The sequence below is a fragment of the Pelodiscus sinensis genome, chromosome 13, assembly GCF_049634645.1.
Source record: "Pelodiscus sinensis isolate JC-2024 chromosome 13, ASM4963464v1, whole genome shotgun sequence".
Classification (NCBI taxonomy): Eukaryota; Metazoa; Chordata; order Testudines; family Trionychidae; genus Pelodiscus; species Pelodiscus sinensis.
The window spans coordinates 21,725,811-21,751,306 of record NC_134723.1 but is presented as its reverse complement, the minus strand read 5'-3'; the positions used below and the strand labels follow the sequence as shown (position 1 = coordinate 21,751,306).

The 25,496-nt window shown below is 44.4% G+C and overlaps 1 protein-coding gene across 1 annotated transcript in view; it reads left to right on the top strand.

The window, feature by feature from the left end:
* AR (androgen receptor) overlaps positions 1-25,496 on the top strand; it is a 137,364-nt gene that overhangs the window by 57,303 nt on the left and 54,565 nt on the right. The window contains exon 2 of the mRNA XM_006125241.4: positions 13,704-13,855. Coding sequence (XP_006125303.2) covers positions 13,704-13,855 — 152 coding nt within the window. The remainder of the gene's footprint in view (positions 1-13,703; positions 13,856-25,496) is intronic.

The following is a 25,496-nucleotide window of genomic DNA, read 5'->3' as shown; positions in this document are numbered from 1 at the left end:
CGGCCCTTTTTCGTGGGCCCCTGTACTGCAGGCCCCCCCAGCTTCTCCACCCCTGGACTCCTAGCCAGCTGCCAGATCTGTAGCTTGTCTGTTTTTGAACCACATCTAGGGACCATCTGTACACACTCATGCTCCATATGATACATTTCCTCCCCCTCATGTCCCACCCCAACACCAAGTGGCGGGACCACCTACGACCAGGTGAAGATGGGGAACTACGATGGACCAGCGTGTATTCCACCTTAATTCCACAGCCCATTGGGGACATCAGTTGGCAGCTCCTTCACGGAGTTGTGAGCACTGGTGCAGTTCACCCCTATCCCAGATACCTGTCCTTTCTGCGGCATGAGGGAAAACCTGGCACACACATACCTGAAATGTGCCAGGTTGCAGCCCCTATTCCGGCTCTTCCAGAACCTCTTATTGAGGTTCTGGCTGCACTTTTCCTCACACCTTTTTATTTATGTACACCCCGTCTGTGGCCCCACAAAGGCGCGATACCTCCTCGTCAACCTCCTCCTGGCCCTGGCGAAAGCCACTATGTACATACCAGGAGGAGGATGCTAGACAAGCGGGTTCTCTACGACTGTGGGGCCTACTTCCATTCCTCCCTAGTGTCATGCATCCAGGCAGAATTCCTTTGGGCAGCATCCACTGACTCCATTGACAGCTTTGAGGAGCAGTGGGCACTGTCCGGGCTTATCTGCTTGGTGTCCCCATCCGGTTCCCTTGTTTTAAACCTGTGACCTGCATCCCTTGACCCTGTTTTGTCATTATTTGTCCCCCGACATTAGTAGGGTCCTGGATCTAGTCTACCCTCCCACAAGGCTGGGGAAGGGACTTTGAGAAGTGGGTGGGTTGACGCCCGCCCACCCTTAGGGTTTCAAATAGGCCCCGCTACAGTAACAATAGTTCACAAGTGGCACAGTCTGCTTTGCAGCATGATAAGGGTTTGGCAGATTCCTGCACCTTTAGCTTGAATCTTACTTCCACCTTACTGGCAGAGGCTGTTTTGCTTTTTGGCTCCACTGAAGCTGAGGTTCCTCTAACCAGCTTATCTCTACTAACTTGAGAACGTGTCTGATGCAAACTTGCCCATCACCTAAAGTTCTAGCTACCATGTGAAGCACACCTATTACTACTCTACACATGTAACTGTTGCCCTGCTTGGGTACGAGCTACATCAATGCAAAGATGGTTCCAAAGGTGTGGGAATTAAGCATTATGGGGATGCTGCAGCACCTCTAGGTTTTATGTAGATCCCTGGCCAGTGGCCACATGCCTGGGATTCCATGCCCAGGACTCCACTTCCCAACTCTACACCTAGGGCTTATAAGAACTTAGAGGGTCAGACCAAAAGTTCATCTAGCCCAGTATCTTGTCCTCCAACAGTGGCCAATGCAAGGTGTCCCAGAGGGAATGAGCAGAATATGGAATCAAGTGACCCCTCTCCTGTCATCCATTTCCAACTTCTGATAAATTGAATCTAGGGACATCATCCCTACCCATTCTGGCTAATAGCCATTGATGGCCTTATCTTCCATGAATTTATCTAGGTTTTTTTTGAATCCCTGTTAAAGACCTGGTATTTAGAACTTCCTCTGCAAGGAGTTCCACAGGTTGACTGTGTGTTATGTGATATTGGTTTGGGGACATGTGTCCAGAGCTGTGCTTCTGGGGTGCTGGCCCCACTCTCAGCCCCTTGATCTCAGTCCTAACCATCAGTCCTGCAGCCAGTGCTTTGCTTCTGGTTCCACAAGTAGGGTTTTGGTCCTTCCTGGTCCCGTGCTCTGGCTCTGCTCCTGGCCCCATGCCCACCCCCAGCCTTGGCCTCCTGATGCTTGTCCAGGTCTCTCTTTCCAGGAGACACAGACTGCTCCCAGACCCAGCTAGGTATGTAGGTGTGGAATATGCAGACATTTACATGCAGGTGGAATATAGGTGCAGATACAAGCTTTGGTCACAGGCTGATTTCCACACACACATCAGCATGAGACAGAGATCCTTCCCACAGTGGAACTAAGGCGGTTGTTGACACAGCAAGGCAGTGGATATTTGCAAAAGCTTGATAACACCTCTAGTTGGAAAGCACTCTATATAAATGTAACATACTAATTGTTCTGGTCTGGAGTACAAATCAGAATTCCAATTCCAGCGCTCCATTTCTTTCAGATTTTCTGAATTTCTTCTCCCTCCCTCAACCCCGGTTCTTCTGTGCACATCTTCCATTGTAGATTTGTTTTCTGTGCAGTGCCTGATCAGGGAGGCTGGCAAAGTGATGGTGGTGGATTTAAGTTACAGGACAGTAGAAATTTGGGGCCCTCTTATCCAGATGCAAGTAACACCTATTTAACTCTATGCATATTATTCATATCCTGCAAAAGAATGAATCCGACTCATACTTTTGCTTAAAAGAAAATAGAGCAATCCTCCCATATGTTTGGAGACACAGGGTAAAATTTTGCTCCCAGTCATGCCACTATAATGTGATCTGTGGAGATAAAACAGAAGTCAAAATTTGTCTCTTAGGGTACGTCTAAACTACATGCCTCCGTCAATGGAGGCATGTAGATTTGTGTATTCGAAAAAGGGAAATGAAGCTGCGATTAAAATAATCGCGGCTTCATTTAAATTTACATGGCTGCCGCGCTGAGCCGACAAACAGCTGATCAGCTGTTTGTCCGCTCAGTGCGCTAGTCTGGACGCTCCCCTGCCAACATCAAAGCCCTTTGTCGGCAGCCCCGGTAAACCTCATCCCACGAGGAATAACGGGGCTGCCGACAAAGGGCTTTGATGTCAGCAGGGGAGCATCCAGACTAGCGCGCTGAGTGGACAAACAGCTGATCAGCTGTTTGTCGGCTCAGCGCGGCAGCCATGTAAATTTAAATGAAGCGGCGATTATTTTAATCGCAGCTTCATTTCCCTTTGCCTACAACCCTCATCTACATGGCTCCGTCGATGGAGCCATGTAGTCTAGACACAGCCTTAGAATGCAGCTTTTGTAATGGCTTTGGAATTAACTGGCCCATGTAACTTTTGTCATTGTAGAGTTTCACATCAAGTCTCATATTTATACCTAGCCTGTATAAAGTGTCCATATCCTCTGCTCAAAAGTATTCAGTAAAGTCCTAATGATTTAATAGGGCAGACTAAATATCTCCCTGTTCACAAGAATAGCATGCTGGTAAACAATAATACAAACTTGAGACAGCATGTAAAATAAAGTAACACCCAGTTAATGTTTTTTGTGCAATCTATAGCAAATACTGGCTCAGTCATTTTGGCAGTGTCTCCTGGGGCCATGGAACACAAGTATCAAGACTATTTCATTACTTCTGATCTCTTTTAGTCACATTTTCTTTTCATTGCCATAGGGAATGGTGTATAGAATTGAAGATCATGGTGCAGGTTAAATGGAATTAGAAAATGTTACACAGGATAGATTGTTTCCTAGGGAACTAGTTTGAGCTCTTAGTGAGCGTCTGCGGCTCACCAAGGACACCACTAAGGTCTTGACCTTGGCAATTCCAGCTGATTTTCAAGTCACCAGGATGTCACAGTGTGCAGGTGTGATGGCCTTATGATTGTCAGCATGGGTTGTTATTTGTTTTGCTTTCTCATGCTTTGCAATCAGGTGAATTCCATTATTAAGTAACATGGCAACATGCTTGTGCCTGACTATAATAATGGATGGATTCTGTATCACCTGAACTTAGGTGTTTCATCTTTTCCCTCTCCTGGCTGAACTATTGATGCTGCTTAAGTTGGGCCACTGGGAGGATTTTTGCAGAAGCTCACAAATTCTGTTTCCAAGCCCCTTGCAAGCCGTTACTTACAAACATGGCAAAGGCTGCAGTATATACGTGCCAAGCTAAATCATTCCAGGTATAAAAAGTATTGGCCTCTGTTATTGTTTCACTTGTTTAACTTTGTTTCTCTCCTCCATTTTTATAAAGTTGGATGAAGTATGATTACTGATCACAGATGAAATAAGGCTGCTGCAATTCCCCATTAGTTTGCTCATTGTTACAAATTATGTCTATTCAAAGTATATTTCAGGAAAGGGCTCCCTGGTCTAGGAAACAGTTTAAGAATGTTTCCATGCACATGTGCAAAGAATGTCCAAAAAATGGGTATTGCACAGACTGTCACAGGTTTCACTCGCCACAAGCAGCACTTCCTGCTGGACACACTGGGGATTAGCTGTGTCAGACATTGCACTTCCCCAACAGCAATGGCACCCCCATGTTGTTTCTTCTTGCAGCCCCTCTTTTTCCAGGGACTGGAGTATTCTCTTCCATAAGTAGGTTCTCTAGCCAAGTCACTAACATCCTCCCTTCCTGGGGAATTAAATTCCTTGGAGACCTGTTGTCTTACTGGCATCTCCAATGCCCTTGCTCTCAGTGGCTGGTGGGGGAACCTAAGCCCATCCTTTACAGTGGATTCCAGCCCAGGAACCTTATAACAAGCAGCGACAGTCTCTGCATGGTTCTGTCCCTTGCTGCACGGTCTTACCCCTGGTCTTCCTCCAACTTTCTTCCTACATATCTGGCTTCCCTTCTCCCTGGGTTTGTCAGCCTCCCAACTCTTTCCACTCAAGGAGTGTCTTCAACTTAGATCCCTGCCTTCCTGCATCCCTCTGTCTGTAGCCATCTTCCTGGTTTTACAGGCCCCAGACCTGTTCCTGCAACTCAGATGAGTCTACTTGCAATCAGTTAATTCCCTGCTTCTTGGCTCTTCCTTCAGGTGCAGCCTAAGGACCTAATTGGCCAGCCTGGCCATCTTAATCCCTTCTACTTCTGTGTGAGGTGGATGCTCCATGACACAGACATTTAGGTGGCATTCTAAGCTAAATTGTTCTCCCCGAAAGCGAGTGTAAAACCTTGCTTTCCCATCTGCACACAGTAATGAAAACAGAACGTAGTGTAACGCCAGATGCCCCTACTCATGGCAGAGAACTATGATAGTTCTTGTAGCTAGTTGGGTCCTTACAAATGGATGGGATTCCATACAGGTTGGATAATAAATGTAAGTGGAGTATTATGGATAAAAACAATACTTGAGTTAGGGCATGCCGCTACATCCTACAGAAAGCTTTGTAAAGATACATGACCAAACTAGTTGGAGGGGGGAGCTCTGAATCCAGTGATAGAATGTGTACCATGTGTAAAAATGGCTGCCTTGTCAGCTGCAAAGTCTGATGCTTCCACTGTTACATACAGGACCTTCATTATGAAATTGTGCTATACCTGCTTGTCCACTGTCTTCTTGCCAGAGCAGTTTGGAGCTTCCTTAGCATCATGCTAATGTTTATTAATATCAAAATGAAGACCAAGTTCTGTTTTTTGTTTACCATAAACATACACCTACTGTTTGCCATATTTATTGCTCTCACAGGTCGCTATCTTCCACCTCTGCCCCTGTAGCCACAAATCAAAATAAGAGATGATCAGTCTGGAAACAGACTCAAGGCTTTTTAAAAAAGGAAAACAAAATGCAGTCTACAATACCATGTGTTTACAGATTAAGCTACTCAAAGCAGTTTAAAGAATGGGAGCCTTTGAACGTCCTATGCCAAACTTCCAGTGCAGGCAGGATTTATTGTCAATTGAATATCAAAATACAAAAGTGTACAGATCTTTCTTGCTTGATGTATAGCTCATGCATGGAACAGGCAAGGGTATTCAAAGTTAGGCATGTTCCTTGCATTTTGACTTGAATCATTAATCCCTGCATGCCTTGTTTTATCCATGCATGAACCTTTCACTGACATGACACTGATTATTCAAGTACTATTTAGTTAAAGTGTAATATATGGCGAGTACTGTTTTAGAACCAAGGTTCATTACTAGTGACCACAACATTGTACCTCAGACTCAGCAGTACTTAAGCTGTGAGAAGAGCACTGTGTCCTCTCTCTTTGAGAATCAGTGCATTTTCAGTTCATGGCTTCGTTGCTAATCCAAAACAATCAGCCAGATTTTCAGAAGTGGCTGCACAATGGGTCTGAAAGCAGGCAATTCTCCCTGCATGTTGCGGGGCATATTTGGGTGAGAAGCTCTATGATGACATTGTTACTGCACTCTAGTGATCCCTGTTTGGTAGATGGCCCAATGGGTATTGCAACCAGCTAGTGTAGAGCACCTCTGATTCAGGCAGTGCTAACCAACTCTATGTTGGCACAGCTAAGAATCTGGCTCTGTGTGCTTTCCCACTGACACGATCTCTGTTGTGCAGAAAGACTTAACCTTTCAACAGGCACGTTTCAAAAATGCTACATTACACTTGGAATGCTTGGCTGATGAAATATTGGGAGAGACAGTACACGTTTATTACTTCTCATTTAAGACGCATGAACAGTTATTGGGGTTGGTGGTTGTAGTGTGGCTGAGTTGATCATTGTCCTGGAAGGTACAAAGCATGTAACTGACGTGTAGTATGTAATTAGCATGGTGGGCTGCTTAGTGATCAAAGTGCTAGCAGTAGATCAGTCATGAGATTTTCTAATAAGGAATGGTCTTCAGGAGCCACACAGATATGGTAGGGAAGCCAGTCTGCTCTTTTCTGGCCTATCTTAATGATCATAAAATTCTGAGGGAGAGACAGCCTAGGAGGAGTTTTGAAGTTACATAAGATGAATCACAGAGCATAGTTCCTTGGCTCTTCTTGAAAAGGATATACATTTTATTACTCAGGTGGAAAATTTAGCTCGAGCCATCGGAGAGTGCTTGAATGTTCTTCTTGTCTACAGTTTTCAGCTTTTTGGGTGTACAATTAAAGTCAGACTATTTGGAGAAATTAACTCTTGCTAAACAGAAGCTTTCTATTAAGGATAAATGGCTCTCAATTGAGAAAGTTATCTATATACCGACTGCTCTACAGCCTGGGGTATTACTCTTCCTACAGAGCCTTGCCAGTGCTGCACTAAAAGTTCTTCTTCTGTGCCAAGAAGCAAGAGAGTTTTTTTTTTGTTTGTTTTTTGGTTTTTTATTCCCCTCTAAAAGCTGTTTTGCTCCCTTGTGAGCAGTTCTGACCTTGGCCTTCTAGTCATGAACTGAGTCTGGAATCTCAGTCCGACGTCAGTACTATACAAGTTGTGTCTGCTTGCACAGCGCTATCTTTATTCTTTGAGTTTGCAAGTTACTGTGACATTTGCCATACATTTTTTTCAAACTCCATAGCAAGGATCTCTTTGTTTATACCTGGAGATGGACAGCAGTATCCCGTGTGTGAAACCAGGGAACTTTAAAGAACGGGAAACATCCATTTATATAGAGGGAAAGTCTTAAGTAACACAGCATGAGCTGGCTTCAGAGATTTAGGAAGTACAAATGCTATTAGTTATTCAGGATCTTACTAGGAGTAGGTCCTCTTAAAACAATTTCTAGCAGATGTGGGCGCACCACATCATGTTGCATCCCAAAGTCCCACAAAGGTGAGGCTCCCTCTTGGCACACCTAGAAGAATTGCTACCTACATACCACAAGTGCCTGTTTATAGCATTGGTGCAGTAATATGAATGTTCCACAGATGTGGATGCAGATATTCATGGCTCATTTTTTGTGGATACAGATGCAGATACAAATTTTGTATCTAGAACCCTGAAATGTGCAGCTATCCACTTTATATCCGCATCTGTGGATGTGAATGCAGATATCCATGGCTCATTCTTGTGCATACAAATGTGGATGTAAATTTTTTATAAGCACAGGGCTCTGTCCATTTGTTCATATGCATTGACAGACACATGCACCATGCCTAGATACTAGATGTGGTCTTGGCTGGTTGATAAAACCTATTCTAGGGTCTGGCCCCAGTTGGCAGGCATGACACCAATTTCCACCTTTGCCCTGGAGTTACAGAGTTAAATGTGTCTTGTTAGTTTGCCAGCCTCATTTCTGAATTAGGCTGTCATTGATGTTAGACTCACAATTAGACACACTGTCTATAGCACTGCTATATAAAATGACACTTCAAAAGCAGCATTTTGTTAGCCTACTTCAGTCTCACTAACTCATTCATGTACATTTTATAATATCTTCAAACAACCACTATCGCTCTTAGATCAAGGGCTTACCAGAACATTTAAGTAGCATTCATTTTGCTTCATATATCATTGGCAATGGCTTCCATCAGTGAGGATCCTGGAACAGGAATTTGTTCAGCCGTTTGGTTGAAGGTGCAGGACATAGTCTTGTGAAAGTGTCTTGACTTTGCGGATTTGATAGCAATGAGGCTGTTTTCATTTTAAACTAAACAAATATTACGGGGAGGAGCTGTGGGGGCTAAATTCTTCCATGTTCTAAATTCACCAAAGTCAGTGCTGTTACACCAGGGATGAATTTGGCCCAATGAGCTTTACTATCCTACGTATGGTAAGACCTCTACTTTTGTATCTACAGTTGGAAATCTAACTCTGACTGCAAATCAAGCGGTTAAGCATCTAAATACTAATATTTGTACAACACTGGAAGTGCAAAGTTGGAGACTGAATTGAGACTCTTTTACCGATAGAGACACACACACACCCTGGACACACTACTCTGTTGCTGAGAATTATTTTAAAATCTGCCATGTTAGTATTGTGCTTGACAAGCATTTATTATAATCTTCCCTTGAATCTTTAAGCAATTAAAGCTCAAAAAATTTCTCATTCCAGGATTGCACATTTATACTGATACCACCAAAACAGCTGCTGCAGAAATGAGAGGTAAACAATAGGGAAGCATATTTACTTCTTTTCCACAATAAATAGATAGGATAAGCAGAGGAAGAATTTAACATTTGCCAGGTGGAAAAGGATAAGAAAAATATGGCAGACCATTAGAGAAGAGGTGGGTAGTGTGTCTAGGACTGTAGCAAGTCCTGCAATATGAGTACATTTGCGGCAAAACTGTTATTTTTGTTCCACCTGTAATTTATTATTAAGATCTGTATTTCAATTGTGTCTAGCAATCTTAGCTGAAGATGTGTGCCCTGTTGTGTTAGGTGCTGGACAGACATGCTCCAAAGAAGACAATCCTCTGCCTTGGAGTACACCAGTTCCATAACAGCTGGGATGCGAAGGCTGGACAAAATAGACAAGTTGGGGAAGGGCCAGAGGACAATGTAACAAAATGTTTATGGCAGTAACGCATGCATAATATATGGCAGTTATATTGCAGTAAGCATATATCTCCTTCCATTTAATCTACCTGTCAAATAAAATAGAACATAAATTTACAGCCTTGTAAATTGAGATCATCAGAGAAGGCGAGTTCAGTGTCCTGTGACTGCACAGTGGAATATCCCCAGAAGTGTGACTCCTTATTTAACAGAAAGGACACGGACAATGAGTTTAGGCTCAAACTTTTCTCTAAAGGAAACTTCCAGTGTAATAACTTAACATTTATTTTGAAGGAAGAAAAGGGAAAGGGAAGGAATTGTTCCCAAAATTCTGTTAACCCTTGGACCTTGTCTACATGGCAGTTTTTCAGTAAAGTTTATATGTGGATTTAAACTGATATAGTTATATTAGTAGTGCCCACGCACCTCTCCTCGAAGTGGACACTCTTATACTGGTCTAAGAGTGGCCTTTTCCAATTTAGCTTATGTCTCTTGGGAAGGAAGGGGTTTAAGTTAAGCTAAAAAAAATCCTACTCATTCCAGAGTAAGTGTGTCTGGAACAAGGGAAGTTTGTGGGTATAACTATATTGGAACATCTGGTAAATCTTTCCTATGTAGACAAGGCCATAGAGTGTGATTCTGCAGCCCTTACTTAAATGAGTATTCTTATTGATCTCACTGGGACTACTTGTGATTAGGGATGAAGGACCTAATCTTACATTTAAAAGATATGAATAACCTGGTTTGCTTAATTAATTGTGAAGCTCTCATAAAAAAGGACAATAGACAGCACTCCTGTTATGTGTGACAGTATTATCAGTTTGAAGTAGCTAAAATATCAACCCATTATGAAATAAATATTTGCAACTCAAGTTAGAAAAGCTGAGAACTGGAACCTGCAAATAACTCATGAGCATTTGCTTAATTAAGCCTTATTTTCACAGGCATCTCTTGCTGAGTGTACAGGCTTCCTCATGAATCATATGCCAAAGTGCAGACATACCTATGATCTTGCAGAGCACACAGGCATACTGGGCACAAGCTGAATGGAACCAGTCCAGTGGCAGATAAATATAGACTGAATCACGATAGATTACAGTTGTGGTTGGGACGATGAGGAACCACCAGGACGCATCACTATGCTCTGAGTTCTGTGTAAATGACATAAGCATTGGACAGTGAAAATAGGAAACTCAAAGGAGTTATTAGAATAGGGGTGGCCAACCCGTTACAAGCAAAGAGCCAAAATAGTTGTGAATCTAGCGCAAAGAACCGGAGGGGGGAGGGGAGTTGTCGAGCAAAGAAAAAAAAAAAAGGACTGCCCCTTTAAAAGGAGCCCCCAGCCGCACCATGGAGGAGGAAGAGCCGTGTACGGCTCATGAGCCGCAGGTTGGCCACGGCTGCCCTAGAAGTTTCAGACTTTTTCCTCTGTAATTTTGTTAGGTTTTCTCCATCATTTATTCATGTTAAGAGGGCAATCCTGAAACATTTCCTTCTTATGTGTAAGGATTATTCAACTGAATAAGAATTGCAGGATTTGTTATTGTGGGATTTTGCACTCCTACTATAATTTGAGTTTTAGAAGTACATCTAGAGCATGTCTACACTGCAACACTATTTCAGGATACTTGAGTATCCCAAAATAGCTATCCCGCATCTACACAGCAAGCCTGTTATTTCAGGCTCGCTATTCCAACGTCCCTGTAAACCTCATTTTACGAGGAGTAAGGGACATTTCAGAATAGTGCTTTTTTCGAAATTTGGCACAGTATAGTCTATGTCAAATAATGAAATAAGCTATTTCAGAATAGCATCAAAATAAGATACATAATTTGTATAGCTCAAATTGAGTATCTTATTTCGAGTTAGGGTGCTGAGTAGATGCACCCCTACTAAAGTATTTTCAGGGTTACATTAAATCAGGAGGTTATATGGATTTTGCAAACAGATAGAAGAAGAAAAGACAGGTTAAAATTTGAGCCAAACAGATGTTAGTGTCCCTTTCCATATTACGTGATTATTAAGCATTATTTGCCCAGCAGTCTGTAGGTGTTATTGCAAACAAATCGTAAAAAATAACTAACAATAAAATATGATCAAACTTCCCAGTGTCTCTGCCAGTACATGCATTATCTGATAATTCCGATACACAGTCTGCGTGCCATGTCTTTTTGAAAATCAGCTGCTGAACATATGTGATTTAGTAAGCTACACAGCCATGCAGAGTGTATATCAGAGGACAGGTTAAAGGCAAAAGTTTTCATGTCAGTGAAAAAGTCCTGAATGGAGATTAATATGTGTAAGATGACAATTAAATGGCTAGATAAAAAGAAAAATATTCACAGTGTATAGTGATTCTTTCGAATGAAATATGGTATTTGTACATTGTGCCATTTGGGTATAGCCCACGGTGGAGTGTGGTGCAGAGCTACAGTGCGTGGGGGAAGTAGGAGGTATTCTGTCTTGCAGGAGGTAATATGCTTTCCCCATGGCACACAGGGGCAGCTCATCTGCTAATTCTTCTTTATTCAGGGTATAGACTGTTCCCCTCACCACACACAGCCAGCTGGCTGTGCTAGCCAGTGTATTTGGAAGAGACTGAGCTATTAGTCCACCTCCTGCCCATTCCTCCATGTCACCTTATTTCTGGGTTTCTGCATGGCATTCATGTGAGCTGTGCAATGAATAGGAGAAAGCTCTTATGCCCTCCATTGCACTCAGTGGGGGCCAGCAAAATCTAGCCCATAATGAAGAATGGCATGACCCCTGCCTTAACCATCAGTCCAAAATGATCACGGCAGAACAGGCAGTTAGAGTTGTTAACAACAAATGAAGCAGCCACTACATCATCCTAGTGCAGGAGTGGGCAATAATTTTTGCAGGGGGGCCATTAATGAATTTTGATATTTATTGGTCATGGGCTAACTCCACCCCCTCCCTGGGGTAGGGTTGCCAGGTGTCCGGTATTCACCCAATCAGTCCAGTATTTTCAGTTCCTGTCCTGTAAAAAAAAAATTCAGAGAATAGCAGACACCTAAAAATGTCCGGTATTTTCTGAATGTTTTCCCGGCCAGGAGGCGAAAATGCCGGGCACCTGGCAACCCTACAAACACTCAGTGCCTGGCCTCCTCCCTCCCCCGACCCCCAACACTCCCAGCCCCCTGACCCCAGCCCCCATGCTTACCTGGTTCCCCAAGGCTGCCGGCACAAAATGGCTGCCAGCCAAAAGACCTAGGGGAAGCAATGCTTCCCCCTGTGTCTTAGTACTCAACCCCTCCCTGTTCCTATCCCTGCACTAAAAGGAGACATGCTGTTTTAATGCTGTTTTATTTTTATTTTTTGGCTCAACAACTTTGCTCTCCTCTTTTTTTCCCCCTTCAACAGAATTTTTCCCCGGTGTTTTTTTTGGGGGGGGGGGGGGGGAGTGTTCGGTGTTTTTGTTTCTGGCAACCCTACGGAAGGGGCAGGGCTGGGGACTAGCCTCCCCCAAGAGTTGTCTTTGAAGTGAAAGGTGGGGAGGCTTTGAAGTGAAAACAAAGCAAAGGGCTTGCAGCTCCCATCTCCTCCACTACCACATTGCCTGGCAGCCACCTGGGGTTGCTGTGGATATTTAAAAGGCTCGCAGCCCCTAACGCTGCGACTGTGAGCCATTTAAATAAGATCCTGCTGCCTGAGCCACCACCTGGAAATTCAGTGGCATGGACAGTAGGATATGAATACAAAGTGGTAAGATGCGGTCTGCGGGCCGGATCAAAGTGTTAGGTGGGCCAGATTCGGCCCCCAAGCCGCATCTTGCTCAGTCCTGTCCTGTTGCATCCTCATGCTGCTGAGGAAAGCAGCATACTCACTCATGGGGCAGGAATGTGCAATCTTCCTGGATATTTAATAAGTATCATTGATAGCCCGGAATGCAAAAGGTCTTTCCAGCCAGTTGCAAGTTTTTGAAGGTCGTCATGCGTTCAAAATGGGATAGAGATATTTGGGGGTGGGGAAGATATTATCCCTGAGCTGCTCTGGAGATATGAGGGAATTTGGAGGAGGAAAGGTTCAAGTGTAATATCTGATGGAAGGTGGCCCATCCCCATAACCTGTTAGACAGTTTTGCATTAGTTCACAGACTTTAAAAGAAATGCTTCTGTCAGCTCAAGTGTTTTACCAGTCAGCACACAGCATGTCTGCTCATAATTGAGTCCTGCTCTTCCACTGGCAGTGGTAAGGGTGGTTGGAATTAATTCAAAGGGAAGAGCTGTGGTAGGGCTGCACACTCTGCGGCTTACGCAGGTGAGGGACAAGGGGACTTACTTGGAAGGGATTTGAGCACTGGGGCTGCTGCTGCTCTCACTCCCACTATAAGCAAAGAACAATACCTCCATGGTGCCGCCCCCTGCCACCCAAAGTCAGCAGGGCGACCATGTCAGGGTGTGTGTTGTCAGGGTGCATCCTCAGCTCTATTGTTTCCCACCTGTGTAAGTGTGTGACCTATCATGTGTCTACTGGTCTGCTGTTTTGAAGTGAGCAGTCTCAGTGCTGCATGCTGAGCTTACCCACAGCTCATCTACACTGTGTTTGTTGACTCTCTTTATCATTTATCTCCAAAGGTTGGAGGCTGGCAGGGACCACGTTTTGCCCATTGACTATTACTTTCCACCACAGAAGACCTGCCTGATTTGCGGCGATGAAGCTTCTGGGTGCCACTACGGAGCTCTCACCTGTGGCAGCTGCAAAGTCTTCTTCAAAAGAGCAGCTGAAGGTAATGCACCTCTGTTCCGATCACACAGACACCAGAGAGCAAACTCTCCAGCCCTGACATCTCCGGTTTCTTAGAAATGGCCTTGCACTTCATCGTCTCATTAGAAACAAATGCATTAGTTATATAAAATGTCTATGGCCATTAGCAGAATCATTAAATGTCTAACACCTTCTTAGGAAACTGGGCTTTCCTGCTGGCTCTGAGGGGCCTATAGAGCAGAGGAAGCAGAGGCCTGAGGATTGGGCAGAAAGCAGGGAGGGACCCTAAAGTCACTTAATACAAAAAGGTACAAATTACAGCAGGGGTGGGCAGTAATTTTTGACTAGAGGCCAATTCAGAAATTTTTGATGTGTCCCTGGGCTGCCACGGAAGGGGCGGGGCATCAGGCAGAAGGGGTGGGACCACAACACTTCCTAGCTTCCCCACTCACAGACCCTGATTGGTCTGTGGGTGGAAGAGTGCGTGAAGTCTTTGCACCTGCCCTCTCCTTCCCCCCCACAGAGAACTGCCAGCTGTTCTGAACAGCTGGTGATTCCCTCTAGGAGCCTGCACCCCTGTCAGTGGGAGGATACTTCGTGCGCTCCCCTCCACCCCCACCCCCCGCTTCCAGGTCAATCAGGAACAGGGGGAGGAGGGAGTCTGCCCCTGCCCTACAAGGAAGCGCCGTGCTTAGAGTCACCTTCCAGCTGAGCAGCAGCTAGCGGTTAACTAAATGCCAAGCCCCTTGCAGGGCAGGAGGAGACTTTGGATACATCTAAACTACATCCCTTTATCGATAAAGGGATGTAAATTAGACATATCGAAATTGTAAATGAAGCCGGGATTTGAATTTCCCACGCTTCATTTGCATAACGGCAGACGCGGCTTTTTTTTTTCTGAAAAGCCACTTTTCGAAAAAAAACCTCGGTCAAGACGGGGCTCTTTTGACAGAAATGCCCCATTTCGAAAGATCTGTTGAAAGAGCCCCATCTTGACCACATTTTTTTTTTAAAGCGGCTTTTTTAAAAAAAGCCGCCATTATGCAAATGAAGCATGGGAAATTCAAATCTAGCTTCATTTACAATTTCGATACATCTAATTTACATCCCTTTATCGAAAAAGGGATGTAGTTTAGATGTACCCTTTGTATGCTCCCCCCTTTGTATGCTCCCCTGATTGGCCGGGGGGCAGGGAGAGCACAGTCTCTTGCTCCCTGCCCTCCAGCGCACGGTGCTTGTGTCAATTTCCAGGGTTGACTGTAAGTGTTGCGTGCTCCCCTGTCCCCAGACCCTGATTGGCTTTGGGGGCAGGGGAGCAGCAGGACCTCCGCAGGCCAGATCAACCCACTTGACAGGCTGGATCCAGCCCACAGAGGCCCTTTTGCCCACCCTGGTTACAGACACAGAAAGGTACCAATACACGTTATTGTACCTTTCACATTCCACATTATGAACCAGTCACAGAAAAATAATACTGACATAACCAGAGCCTGGGCCAGCCCTCTGTTCTTTCTGACACCTGCTGCTGGGAGTGAGTTCAACTGGGCTAAGGAGCAGAATCTCTCTCACCCATCTGGCTTTACACACTGCCTAGGGGTCACCATATTTCTGTCCACCCATCTTTGGTCCATAATCCAAATATCATAATCCAGTATTTTCCTTCTATTCCCTTTCCAGTTTCCCATTTCCTCATACTCCCCTCCATCTTTAAATGCACTCAGCACTGTCCCATTAACACTCCCATTAGCTTCCTGAGAATGAGAGCGTTTCATGGTACCCATAACAGGTCAGATCAGGAGTAATACTCCATCCACTGTGCCTTTACCATGCCTCCCAGGCTGAAGGTTCTGTAACCAGCTCCACCTTTGAGTTCTAGTCCTTAGTGCATGAGCCTCCTGTGTTAAACATGGACCTAACATGCCCAAACCTGCTCGCCTTCACTGTCTGAATTTTCACACTACTGTACTTTATATGCAGAATGAAAAGACATTAATCACACAGGGGTTTTAGGCTGGATGGTGAGAAATGCCAAAGGTTTTAAAACAGCAGATCAAAAGCATGCTCATTTGCCAGCAGTTCAAGGCTGTTAGTTGATCGGGCCCATATATTTAACATAAGCTTTCCTGTCAATTACAGAATAGTTAAGTTTGACTTCTGGAGAGCATTTAACTACATGGATCATGATTGTTCCGTAATGCTAATACCTATTCAATGCACCGGCTGCAAATACTAATAAGCTAAATGTTTTTTATAATAGTATTGTAGCAGGAAAGCATTGCTTTTTATCAGCTAATAGTGCATGATATTAGGACTCAGAGGAATCACTCTCTGGCTTCTGTCATTGGCTGCATTCACTGTGATCTTGGGTTTTCGCTTCTCTGTACCTCACTTTACCCATCTGTGAAATGGAAGCCTGCTTTGCATTGTCACATTGTCTGTTGCATGTAGGCTAATAGGAACATGAAAAACAATGTGCAGGTATAAACTACTGCAGTAAGTCTATCCAACATCCTGCCGGGTGATGCAAGTTACTGTCACTAAGTGCTGTCCACACCAGTGCTATCTCTTAAGGGTATGTAACAAAAAAGAACAAATCAATAGTGTGGCACAAAATAGTTTAACATTTCAAAGCAACGTGGAAGTTTCCCTCCCCTCCGCTTCCGTGCCCTCTTCCCTCACCTCCCCCCCCCTAATCAGGTATAACTTCCATCTGGATATTTTATAATTGAAAGAACATTTGAGAAACAGCTAAAGTAAAATGGAACTAAAATGATCGGTTAATGGACACTGTCCCTGGGCCCACTGACAAAAGGGGGGCAAAAGCAGCAGCTGCCCTGGGGCCTGGTGATTCAAAGAGGCCCCAGGGCTCCCTGCTGCTGTCACTGCTGCTCCTGCAGCAGTGGTAGTGGGAGCCCTGGGCCTTTAAATTGCCTCCCGGAGTTCCATGTCTCGCACTTTGGGCAGCTCTGAAGGCTGGGGGAAGGGAGTGGCACACTCCAGGCAGCGCAGAGGACTGGCTGCTTCTGGCCTTGGCCATTCTGCTTGAGGTCCTTCCTGGAGCGCAGAGTGACACACACACCCCACTGTGCCAGAGGTCCATGGAGGCTGTTGGCACCCTGACTACCCCCATTCAGCATCTTCATCCATAATGAAGGGTGACTGACAACTTGCTGGAGTGCATCCCAGTCTGCTTGCTTCATCCACAAGTCAAGTGATTAAAGCCTCCTTCGGATCCAAGGACTTTCTAGGTCTAACCTGCAGACATCGTCACTGCAAAAGCGTCATGCACGTTTGCACAGTTGGACTTGTTTGCCAAAGTCAAGACTGAAATTGCAGGGATGTTGTAACTTGGCATTGAGTTACATTGGCAGAGCTGCTTGGGGAACCCAGGACTGGAATAACAGGGGGTGCTGTATATCAGTAGTGAGGTGCTGGCCAAAGCTGACACCCTGGCCTATTTGCACTATGCTTTGTCATATACAATGCTGTCACCTCCTTAATGGACTAAATTCACAGAATTCTTTAAAAGGGATTTACTCTTGTCTCAAGTTCTAGTCTTCAGGGTGTGTTTGGAGTGTCAGAAATATTTTATTATTTTACTTATAAATTAGGATCATATGACATTTACTAGGGTCATAATTCTTCTAGCAACAGATTCTTTCCTTTCCCTTGACAGATTAATTAGAATAAAACATGTTTACCTAATGCACTAAATTGCAAGACAGAGGAGATGGGAAGGCACACTGGTTTCCAACTGGAAAATCTCATTAATATGTTGTTCTATTTTCAGCTACCCAGCAATGTTAGTTCATGTTTAAAGAGTGAGAGTAAAACTGAAAATTTTCTTTTGCTTTATCAGATTCTGATCCATTTTGCTTTGCAGGACAAAACTTTGTCTGCAATATCAATACTGCAGCCATAATTAAAAGCCTGCTCATTCTTCCACTAAAACCCCTGCTCCTTTTACACCCAGGAGTTAGTAACATCTAATATGGGCTCTAGGGATATTAAATATTGGTTAATTGAATAGTCAAGTAACCTCATGAATTCTTATCTGTAAGTAAACTATTCTGTAGACCTTGGGGGCAGGGCTGGCAGCCAGTGCGCCTCACCCCCAAGAAGCCTCCTGCCATTCCATGCTGCTGCCTCTGTATCAGAGTCAGCAGCGTGGGTGCCAGGCAGGAGATGGCCTGCAAGGGAAGTGAGTTTAAAAACCAGCTCCCTGTGTAGACTGGCTGCCTGTCACACTGTGCTGAGAAAAGGCAAAAGCAACACTGCGTCCAAGGAATGAGTCTGCTTTTTCGGAATTTTTTTTGAAAAAGCAGATATCCTCTTTCACCATCTCTGGAACCCTCGTTCTATGAGAAACAAGGGATGGCTCGAAAGAGCACTTTTCCCCGAAATTTGGTGCCGTGTAGACACGCCAAATTTTGGAAAAGCTTCTTTTGAAAGTAAATCAGAAAAAGATATACAATTTGCGTACCTTTTTCCGATTTACCAGTGCAGTCTAAACATAGCCTAAGTCTATGCCTACATAGCAGCGTTATGTCAAAATAACTGACATTATTCCGAAATAACAAAAAGCGCATCTCCGGTACAAGCCTTTATTTCAAAATAAAGTCAAGCCAGAAGACTTCTTACTCTGACTCATGGTAACCCTCATTTCAGGAGGAGTAAGGGAAATCGAAGGAAGAGTGTTCTTCCTTTGACTTCCTGCTGTGTAGATAGTACCAAAAGCCAAAGTGAGGTATTTCAACTTCAGCTACGCAATTGATATTGCTGAAGTTGCATAGCTTAATTCAGCTGTAGCTCTGTGGTGTAGACTTGCACTTACTGTAGAACTGGCCATAGACTAGGGCTTCTGCATGACTTTGTTTATACGTATTGCAATGCTTACTGCTCTCTTGTAGGTGGAGATTTTAAAACTAGAAAGTGATTTGACTGGATGAATTACATAGGGATTCAGGGGGAGGCAATTTAGGTCACCTATATCCAGATTTTAACCTAGATAATCAGAAGTAAAAGTGTAGGGCAGGAATTCACTGTGGTTATCTGCCATTGACACTTTTTAAATAAATCATATAGCAATACATTTTATTTAACGAATAATTGAACCAAAAAAGAGAACTTTGTGGATTTGCTTTACCTTGCAGGGTAGCGGGATAATCTGTGGGTGTCTTTGTTTTGGTAGGGGAGCAGTAGATGAGGGTTCTTACCAACTTCTATCCTTGATTCCATGTTTGTAACAATTTTCATATTCCTTTTGAGTAATTTTCCATAGACAGTCCCTTTGCTTCTTATACAAATGTAAACTTGAAATCTGGGATTCTGCACCATCCAATACTTTTTTACTACTTCAGATTTCTATAGTCCTATAAAAAGTGTGTATCTGAAAAGCTCTAGTGAGGTACCTTACTATACTCTAAAAATGCAGACCAACAAAACCAACAGCTGTTTATACAAACCTGAAAATACACTCCTTTTACCATTTATCTATGCCAGCAGCTTGCAGCAAATTCCTCCTTCTGCAAAACCTATGGACGAGAAATGGGCTGTTTAGTGTGCTCTGAAGATCCATGTATTCAGGCTGTTTGGTGACGTGGGGGCACCTATGCATCTCGGTACTTCTTTGGCCCTCATCACAGTATCTGAATATCAATTAAGTATTGTAAATACCTGCAAAGATTTCACAGGTGTGAAGAGGGATGTTGAGGCAGAACACTTCATAGAAATACATTGAAATGGGAGATACAGAAGTACAAAAGATGTTTTTTCAACGAACAATGACCACTATCTTAGCACTGTCGCTCCTTTATAAAGAAGGCTGTTTGGACTGTGTGGTACTTTGTGCTTGAAGGGAAAGAAGCTCACTCTCTTCTTAATAAAAATCCTGACTAACTCTTTCCACTCAAGACTCGCAATCTTGACCACAAGATGCTGGAACAGTGGCAAAAAAGGAATAAATCTTTTCTCCTCACTAGCCCATCAGCAGTTTGCATTTATGGACATTCTAAGGCACATGTAGGGCCAGGTTAAATACAGGCTTGTTCCAAAACTTGTGCACACAGATTCTTTAGCCCTGAGTTGGGCTTCCTCATTGCAAGCCGGATGGGCTGGGATTAATTTATTTTTAAATCAAATCTGGCATTTCTTTTACTCAGAATGCGGTCCCATTCTGCTTCCTGTATGCTAGAGAATCCAGACAGGCAAGTTTTTATTTTTCCTCTTTCCTGGTGGAAGGTTCTGCTGTAACTATTCCACCAGGCATTTTCTCTGCATCCAAAGAAAGAATAATCATGACTATTAATCCCTGTGAAAAGTGCAGAGAGGATGAACACAAGAAACCCTTCCATCTAAGTGAGTTTTAGGCTTTCATTTTACCAGAGCAGATTCAGGCATTGAGTTAGAGCTGCAGACCTTCTTTTTCACAGCAGGATTCTTACACCTTGTCTGAGGTAGTGATCAGAATAGGATTCGATTGGATGATTTGCTGAAAGAATATTCCTAGTCCTGATTTCTCTTTCCCAGAGAAAAGCCCCATAAAGGAGCCTGAATGTGTCAGATTCCCTGGTGGGGGAGCGGATGACCCCTCAGATTTCCTTCGTGGAATTCATATCAAACCATTCTGTTTTAATCCCTTCCATCTCCTGCTGTGTTCTGCTCCCCAAAGATGCAGATTCCTTGAGACCTCATGAAAGCTTGGGGGCAGTGTTCCCTCTAAGCTGCAGGGCAGCACAACTTCATAGGTGATTAATCAGCCCTGCCCAGTCAGTCACCTGTGAAGCCATGCTGCCACATAGCGTAGAAGGAACAGTGCTTGGAGGCCATGGGGAAGGGCAGTTATAGTGCCCTCTACCCAGTGCTCCCTGGCAGAAGGGTCCTGGAGTCATAATGCCAAGAATTTCATTGCCTGCAATTGCCTCTGGATCCTTTTCTCAGAGGTCTCTAAGGCAATGTCTACACAGCAGCGTTATTTCAGAATAACTGATGTTATTCCAAAATAACATAATCCATGTCTACACTACAAGCAGTTATTTCAACATAATGTCGAGCTGGAGGACTTCTTACTTGGACTTCTGTAACCCTCATTTTATGAGGAGTGAGAGAAGTCGGAGGAAGAGTGCTCTTTCTTGGACTTCCTGCTGTGTAGACCATGCCATAAGACAGAATAATCTATTTCAGCTTAAACTATACAATTGATATAGCTCAAGTTGCGTAGCTGATTTCAGCTTCAGCCCTGTTGTGTAGACATGCCCTAATGGTGCAGAAGAGGCTCAATGGAAAAGTGAATGCAGTCTGAGTTAACTTTTTGGCAGAGTCCTTTTGAAGATTGGTGTGCAGCCTGTTTGGCCCCTCCCTGCTGCTGGAACTAGGGTGACATGCATTGCGAGCCACTGACCCCCATTTCTGGGCACAGGCAGTGTGTCTGACTCAGCGTGGCTTAATGATTTTTCCAGAAGGGAAATAAATGCAGTTTATTTTCGATTACTTTTCTTGGCTCTCCTCTTTGCCATCCTAGAGTGGGAGCCATATCATATGATGGCTCAGGAGAGATTCACATGCCACCCACCTGATTAGTAGAGCACCTGCAGCTAGGTTTTTTTGTTTCTTCTGGTGGTGCACATTCGCACATGCCTCGGTGCACATAACAAATTGATTCCACATGTGCATGGAAAAGTTTAAAGAAAACATTGTGATAATGGGTGATGTTTGTATTAGGGATGTAACATTTTGATTACTTGGTTAATCAAATAGTCAGTGCAATCAAGTCAATCGATTACTTGATAAGGGCACTTCCACCTTTGAAGTGTAGCAATAGCTGTTGCTACACATCAAAGGCAAAAGTGCTGCAGGGAACATGGGGTCAGCAGGGGACTCAAGTAGTCCTCTGCTGGCCCATGCTTCCCGTGAAATTGTCAAAGTGGCAGCACTGCATGGAGCTCAGGGTCAGCAGGGGACCCCCGGCTGCACGAGGCGTTTCAAAGCGGCTGTGCCTCATGGAGCCCGGGGCCTGGCCCCCGGCTCCACATGGCGCTGCCACTTGGAAGCACCTCCTCTTTTTCCCACACTCCTTGCTGCCTCTTTCTGACAGAGGCAGCAAGGGGGTTGGGGTGGGAGGAATGACTAGTCGACTAGTCTTTCACATCCCTAATTTGTATCTGAGGTGGAACATTCTTAGTTCTTATAATTCCCCTTTTATTCTCCCAACATCCACGCTCCCAGATTGAGCTAAGCTGCCTTTCTAGCTCTACCAGACTGCTGATATATTTGTCTCAAACACGATGTTCCTTCATTTCCATCAGTTGCATTAAAATTATGCTGCACACACAGCAGTTACCAAAGTCACTTTGCAAGGATAATCAACTACCACTAACAGATTACTGGATCCTGAAAGCTAATTGGTTATGTCTTCCTGATGACTTTTTAATGGGAGTAATAATAGTTTGGGAACACAGAGGCACAGAAGTTGTCAGACTAGATCACACTAGGTGTCTCTTTTAGTGCAATATCTTGTCTCTAACAATGGCCAGTATTGGATTTTTCAGGGGAAAAGAGTGAGAAACCCTGTAGCAAGCAGCTCTAGGATAACTGGTCTCCAAGAAAAGTTTTCTTCTAATTCCTGGTAGTTGTAGATTGGTATATATACCTTGAAAGAAGAGGATTTATATTCTATCCAAAACTACTTTAATAGTTTTTTAGCATTTTTATACTATTATAAAGACAATTCCAGATGTACTTACAGATGGCAGCAGCTTCCTCCAGAATCAAAGCATCAGGGTCAGCAGTAAATGGTGATCAACAGGCTTTTAGTTGAATAATTTCTGCTGCTTGCATGGCTAGCCAGCTGACATTAATCTTTGTTCTAAGATGAGGCTAGATAATTTTTCTCCCTCTTTGCCCTTCACTTCTGTTTTAATTGTAATCTCAGCTAATGAGCCAAGAGAATTCCGTTAATAGTGACAATTATATTAGAATGGCACAGAGAGAATGATAAAGTGATACAGAAAAAAACACACTAGGAAATATGTCACTAGCATGTAGGGGATGGCCTTGTGTTGTCATACCCTTGCTGGCAGCAGGGAAGGCCAGAGGGACAGTATGCATTGCACAAGAGGGTACAGGCAGTCCCCAACTTATGCGGATCCGACTTATGTCGGATCCGCAGTTACGAACAGGGCTGCCCCGGAGGACACGGACTGCGGGACCTTGCGGTCCTGCCGCCCATGTACTCTGGGGCTTTCTCCGCGTCTCCCTGATCTGCAGACCAGGAAGACGCAGAGCAAAGCCGCGGGGGGGCTCGGGCAGCGGGACAGACCAGGGAGACTGGGAGCAAAGCCGCGGAGGACCCAGGTGGCGGGACCGCGGTGTGTCTCGGTCCGCCGCCCGCGTCTTCCTGGTCTGCTGGGGTGGGGGGGCGCAGCTAGTACGCCCCCCCCTCCAGCAGACTAGGCTTTTCTCCAGATGCCTGTGGCAGAGCAGCTGGGGCGCTGCCGGTTGGTCCCGCAACGCCGCTCTGGGCGCTACTGGACCAACCCGGCAGCACCCCAGCTGCTCTGCCCCAGGCGTCCTGATTCAGCCGCTGCTGGTCAGTTTCACCAGCGGCTGAATCAGGACGCCTGGGGCAGAGCAGATGGGGTGCTGCTGGGTTGGTCCAGTAGCGCCGAGGAGCGGCGCTACTGGAGCAACCCAGCAGCACCCCAGCTGCTCTGCCCCAGGCGTCCCCAAGTCAGCTTCTGCTGAAACTGACCAGCGCTGACTACAGGAAGCCCGAGGCAGAGTTGCTCTGCCCCAGGCTTCCTGGAATCAGCTGCTGATCAGTTTCAGCAGCAGCTGACTTGGGGACGCCTGGGGTTCTTAAGTTTATTCTGTATGTAAGTCAGAACTGGCGGTCAGTTTCAGCAGCGGCTGAATCTGGACGCCAGTTCCGACTTACATACAGATTCAACTTAAGAACAAACCTACAGTCCCTATCTTGTACGTAACCCGGGGACTGTCTGTACATCTACACTACAGCTCAGATCAGTGCTCTGAGATTGAAACACTGGTGGTCGATTTATTGGGTCTAGTGGAGACCCACCAAGTCAACTACAGGTTACTTTCTGGTCGGCCCTATTACTCTACTTCAGTTGAGAAGAGTAAGGGAAGTCGACAGGAGAGTTTCGCCCATTGACCTGCTGATGGTGTAGAGCCCACGGTAACTCAATTTAAGGTATGCCAACTCCAGCTACATTATTCACATAGCTGGAATTGCATAGCTTAAGTGGCTTTCTGCTGTAGCATAGGTGTTGCCTTAGGAAAAGAGAAGCTTACCTTTTCTGACATCCTTATTGCTTAATTTACCCAAACAGTCAATAAATGCATTCTAAGAGTTGTCCTGTTCCGATTATTTCTTATCTACACCTAATACCAAACTGTGTTGGTCAATTTCTTTTCCAGGGTCTACATTTAAGTCTGTTGGCATTGCATTATTGCAGAAAAGATTGGAATCACAATAAAGTACAGGTTTTTGTGTCAGGGAACAAAATGGAAAAATAGTCTTTCTAATGTACTGGGGGTTGCGCCCACTACTCGCTATGCTCACCAACACCCCTCTCTAGTGACCAGAGAGCCTGATGACCTAATTCTTTCACGTGACAGGAAGAATTTTGAGAGAGAAAGAGAGAGAGAGAGAGATGATTGCATTTAGGTGACAAATCTGAAGAATTGTCCCAGATTGAGGTGTCATTTAGAGGAGGTTTTGGAACAAATTGATAAACTTAACAGTAACATGTCACCAGGACCAGATGGCATTCACCCAAGAGTTCTGAAAGTTCCATAATTTCACATCTGAATTCTGTTAACTGTGGTTTGTAACCTATCCTTTAAATCAGCTTCTGTACCTAATGACTGGAAGATAGCTAATGTGATGCCAATATTTAAAAAGTGCTCTAGAGGTGATCCTGGCAATTACAGACCAGTAAGTCTAATGTCGCTACCGGGCAAATTAGTTGAAACTATAGTAAAGAATAAAATTATCAGACACATAAATGAACATAATTTGTCAACATGGTTTCTGTAAAGGGAAATTATGCCTTACTGATCTACTAGAGTTCTTTGAAGGGGTCAACAAACATGTGGACAAGAGGGATCCAATAGATACAGTGTACTTAGATTTCCAGAAAGCCTTTGATAAGGTCCCTAACCAAAGGCTCTTTAGTAATGTTAGTTGTCATGAGATGAGAGGGAAGGTCCTCTCATGGATTGGTAACTAGTTAAAAGACAGGAAACAAAGGGTAGGAATAAATGGTAAGTTTTCAGAATGGAGAGAGGTAACAAAAATGATTAGGGTTTTGGAAGGGGTGCCATATGAAGAGAGATTAAAAAGTCTAGGACTTTTTACCTTAGAAAAGAGGCAATTAAGGGGGGGTTACAATAGATGTCTATAAAATCATGACTGGTGTGAAAAAAGTGAATAAGGAAAAATTATTTACTTGTTCCCATACCATGAGAACTAGGGGTCACCAACTGTTTATCAGAGGCAGAAAATGGATGACAGGAGAGGGGTCACTTGATGATTATCTATTCTGTTAATTCGCTCTAGAGCATCTGGTATTGGCCACTGTCAGAAGACAGGATACTGGGCTAGATAGATCTTTGGTCTCACCCAGGATGGCCATTCTTAT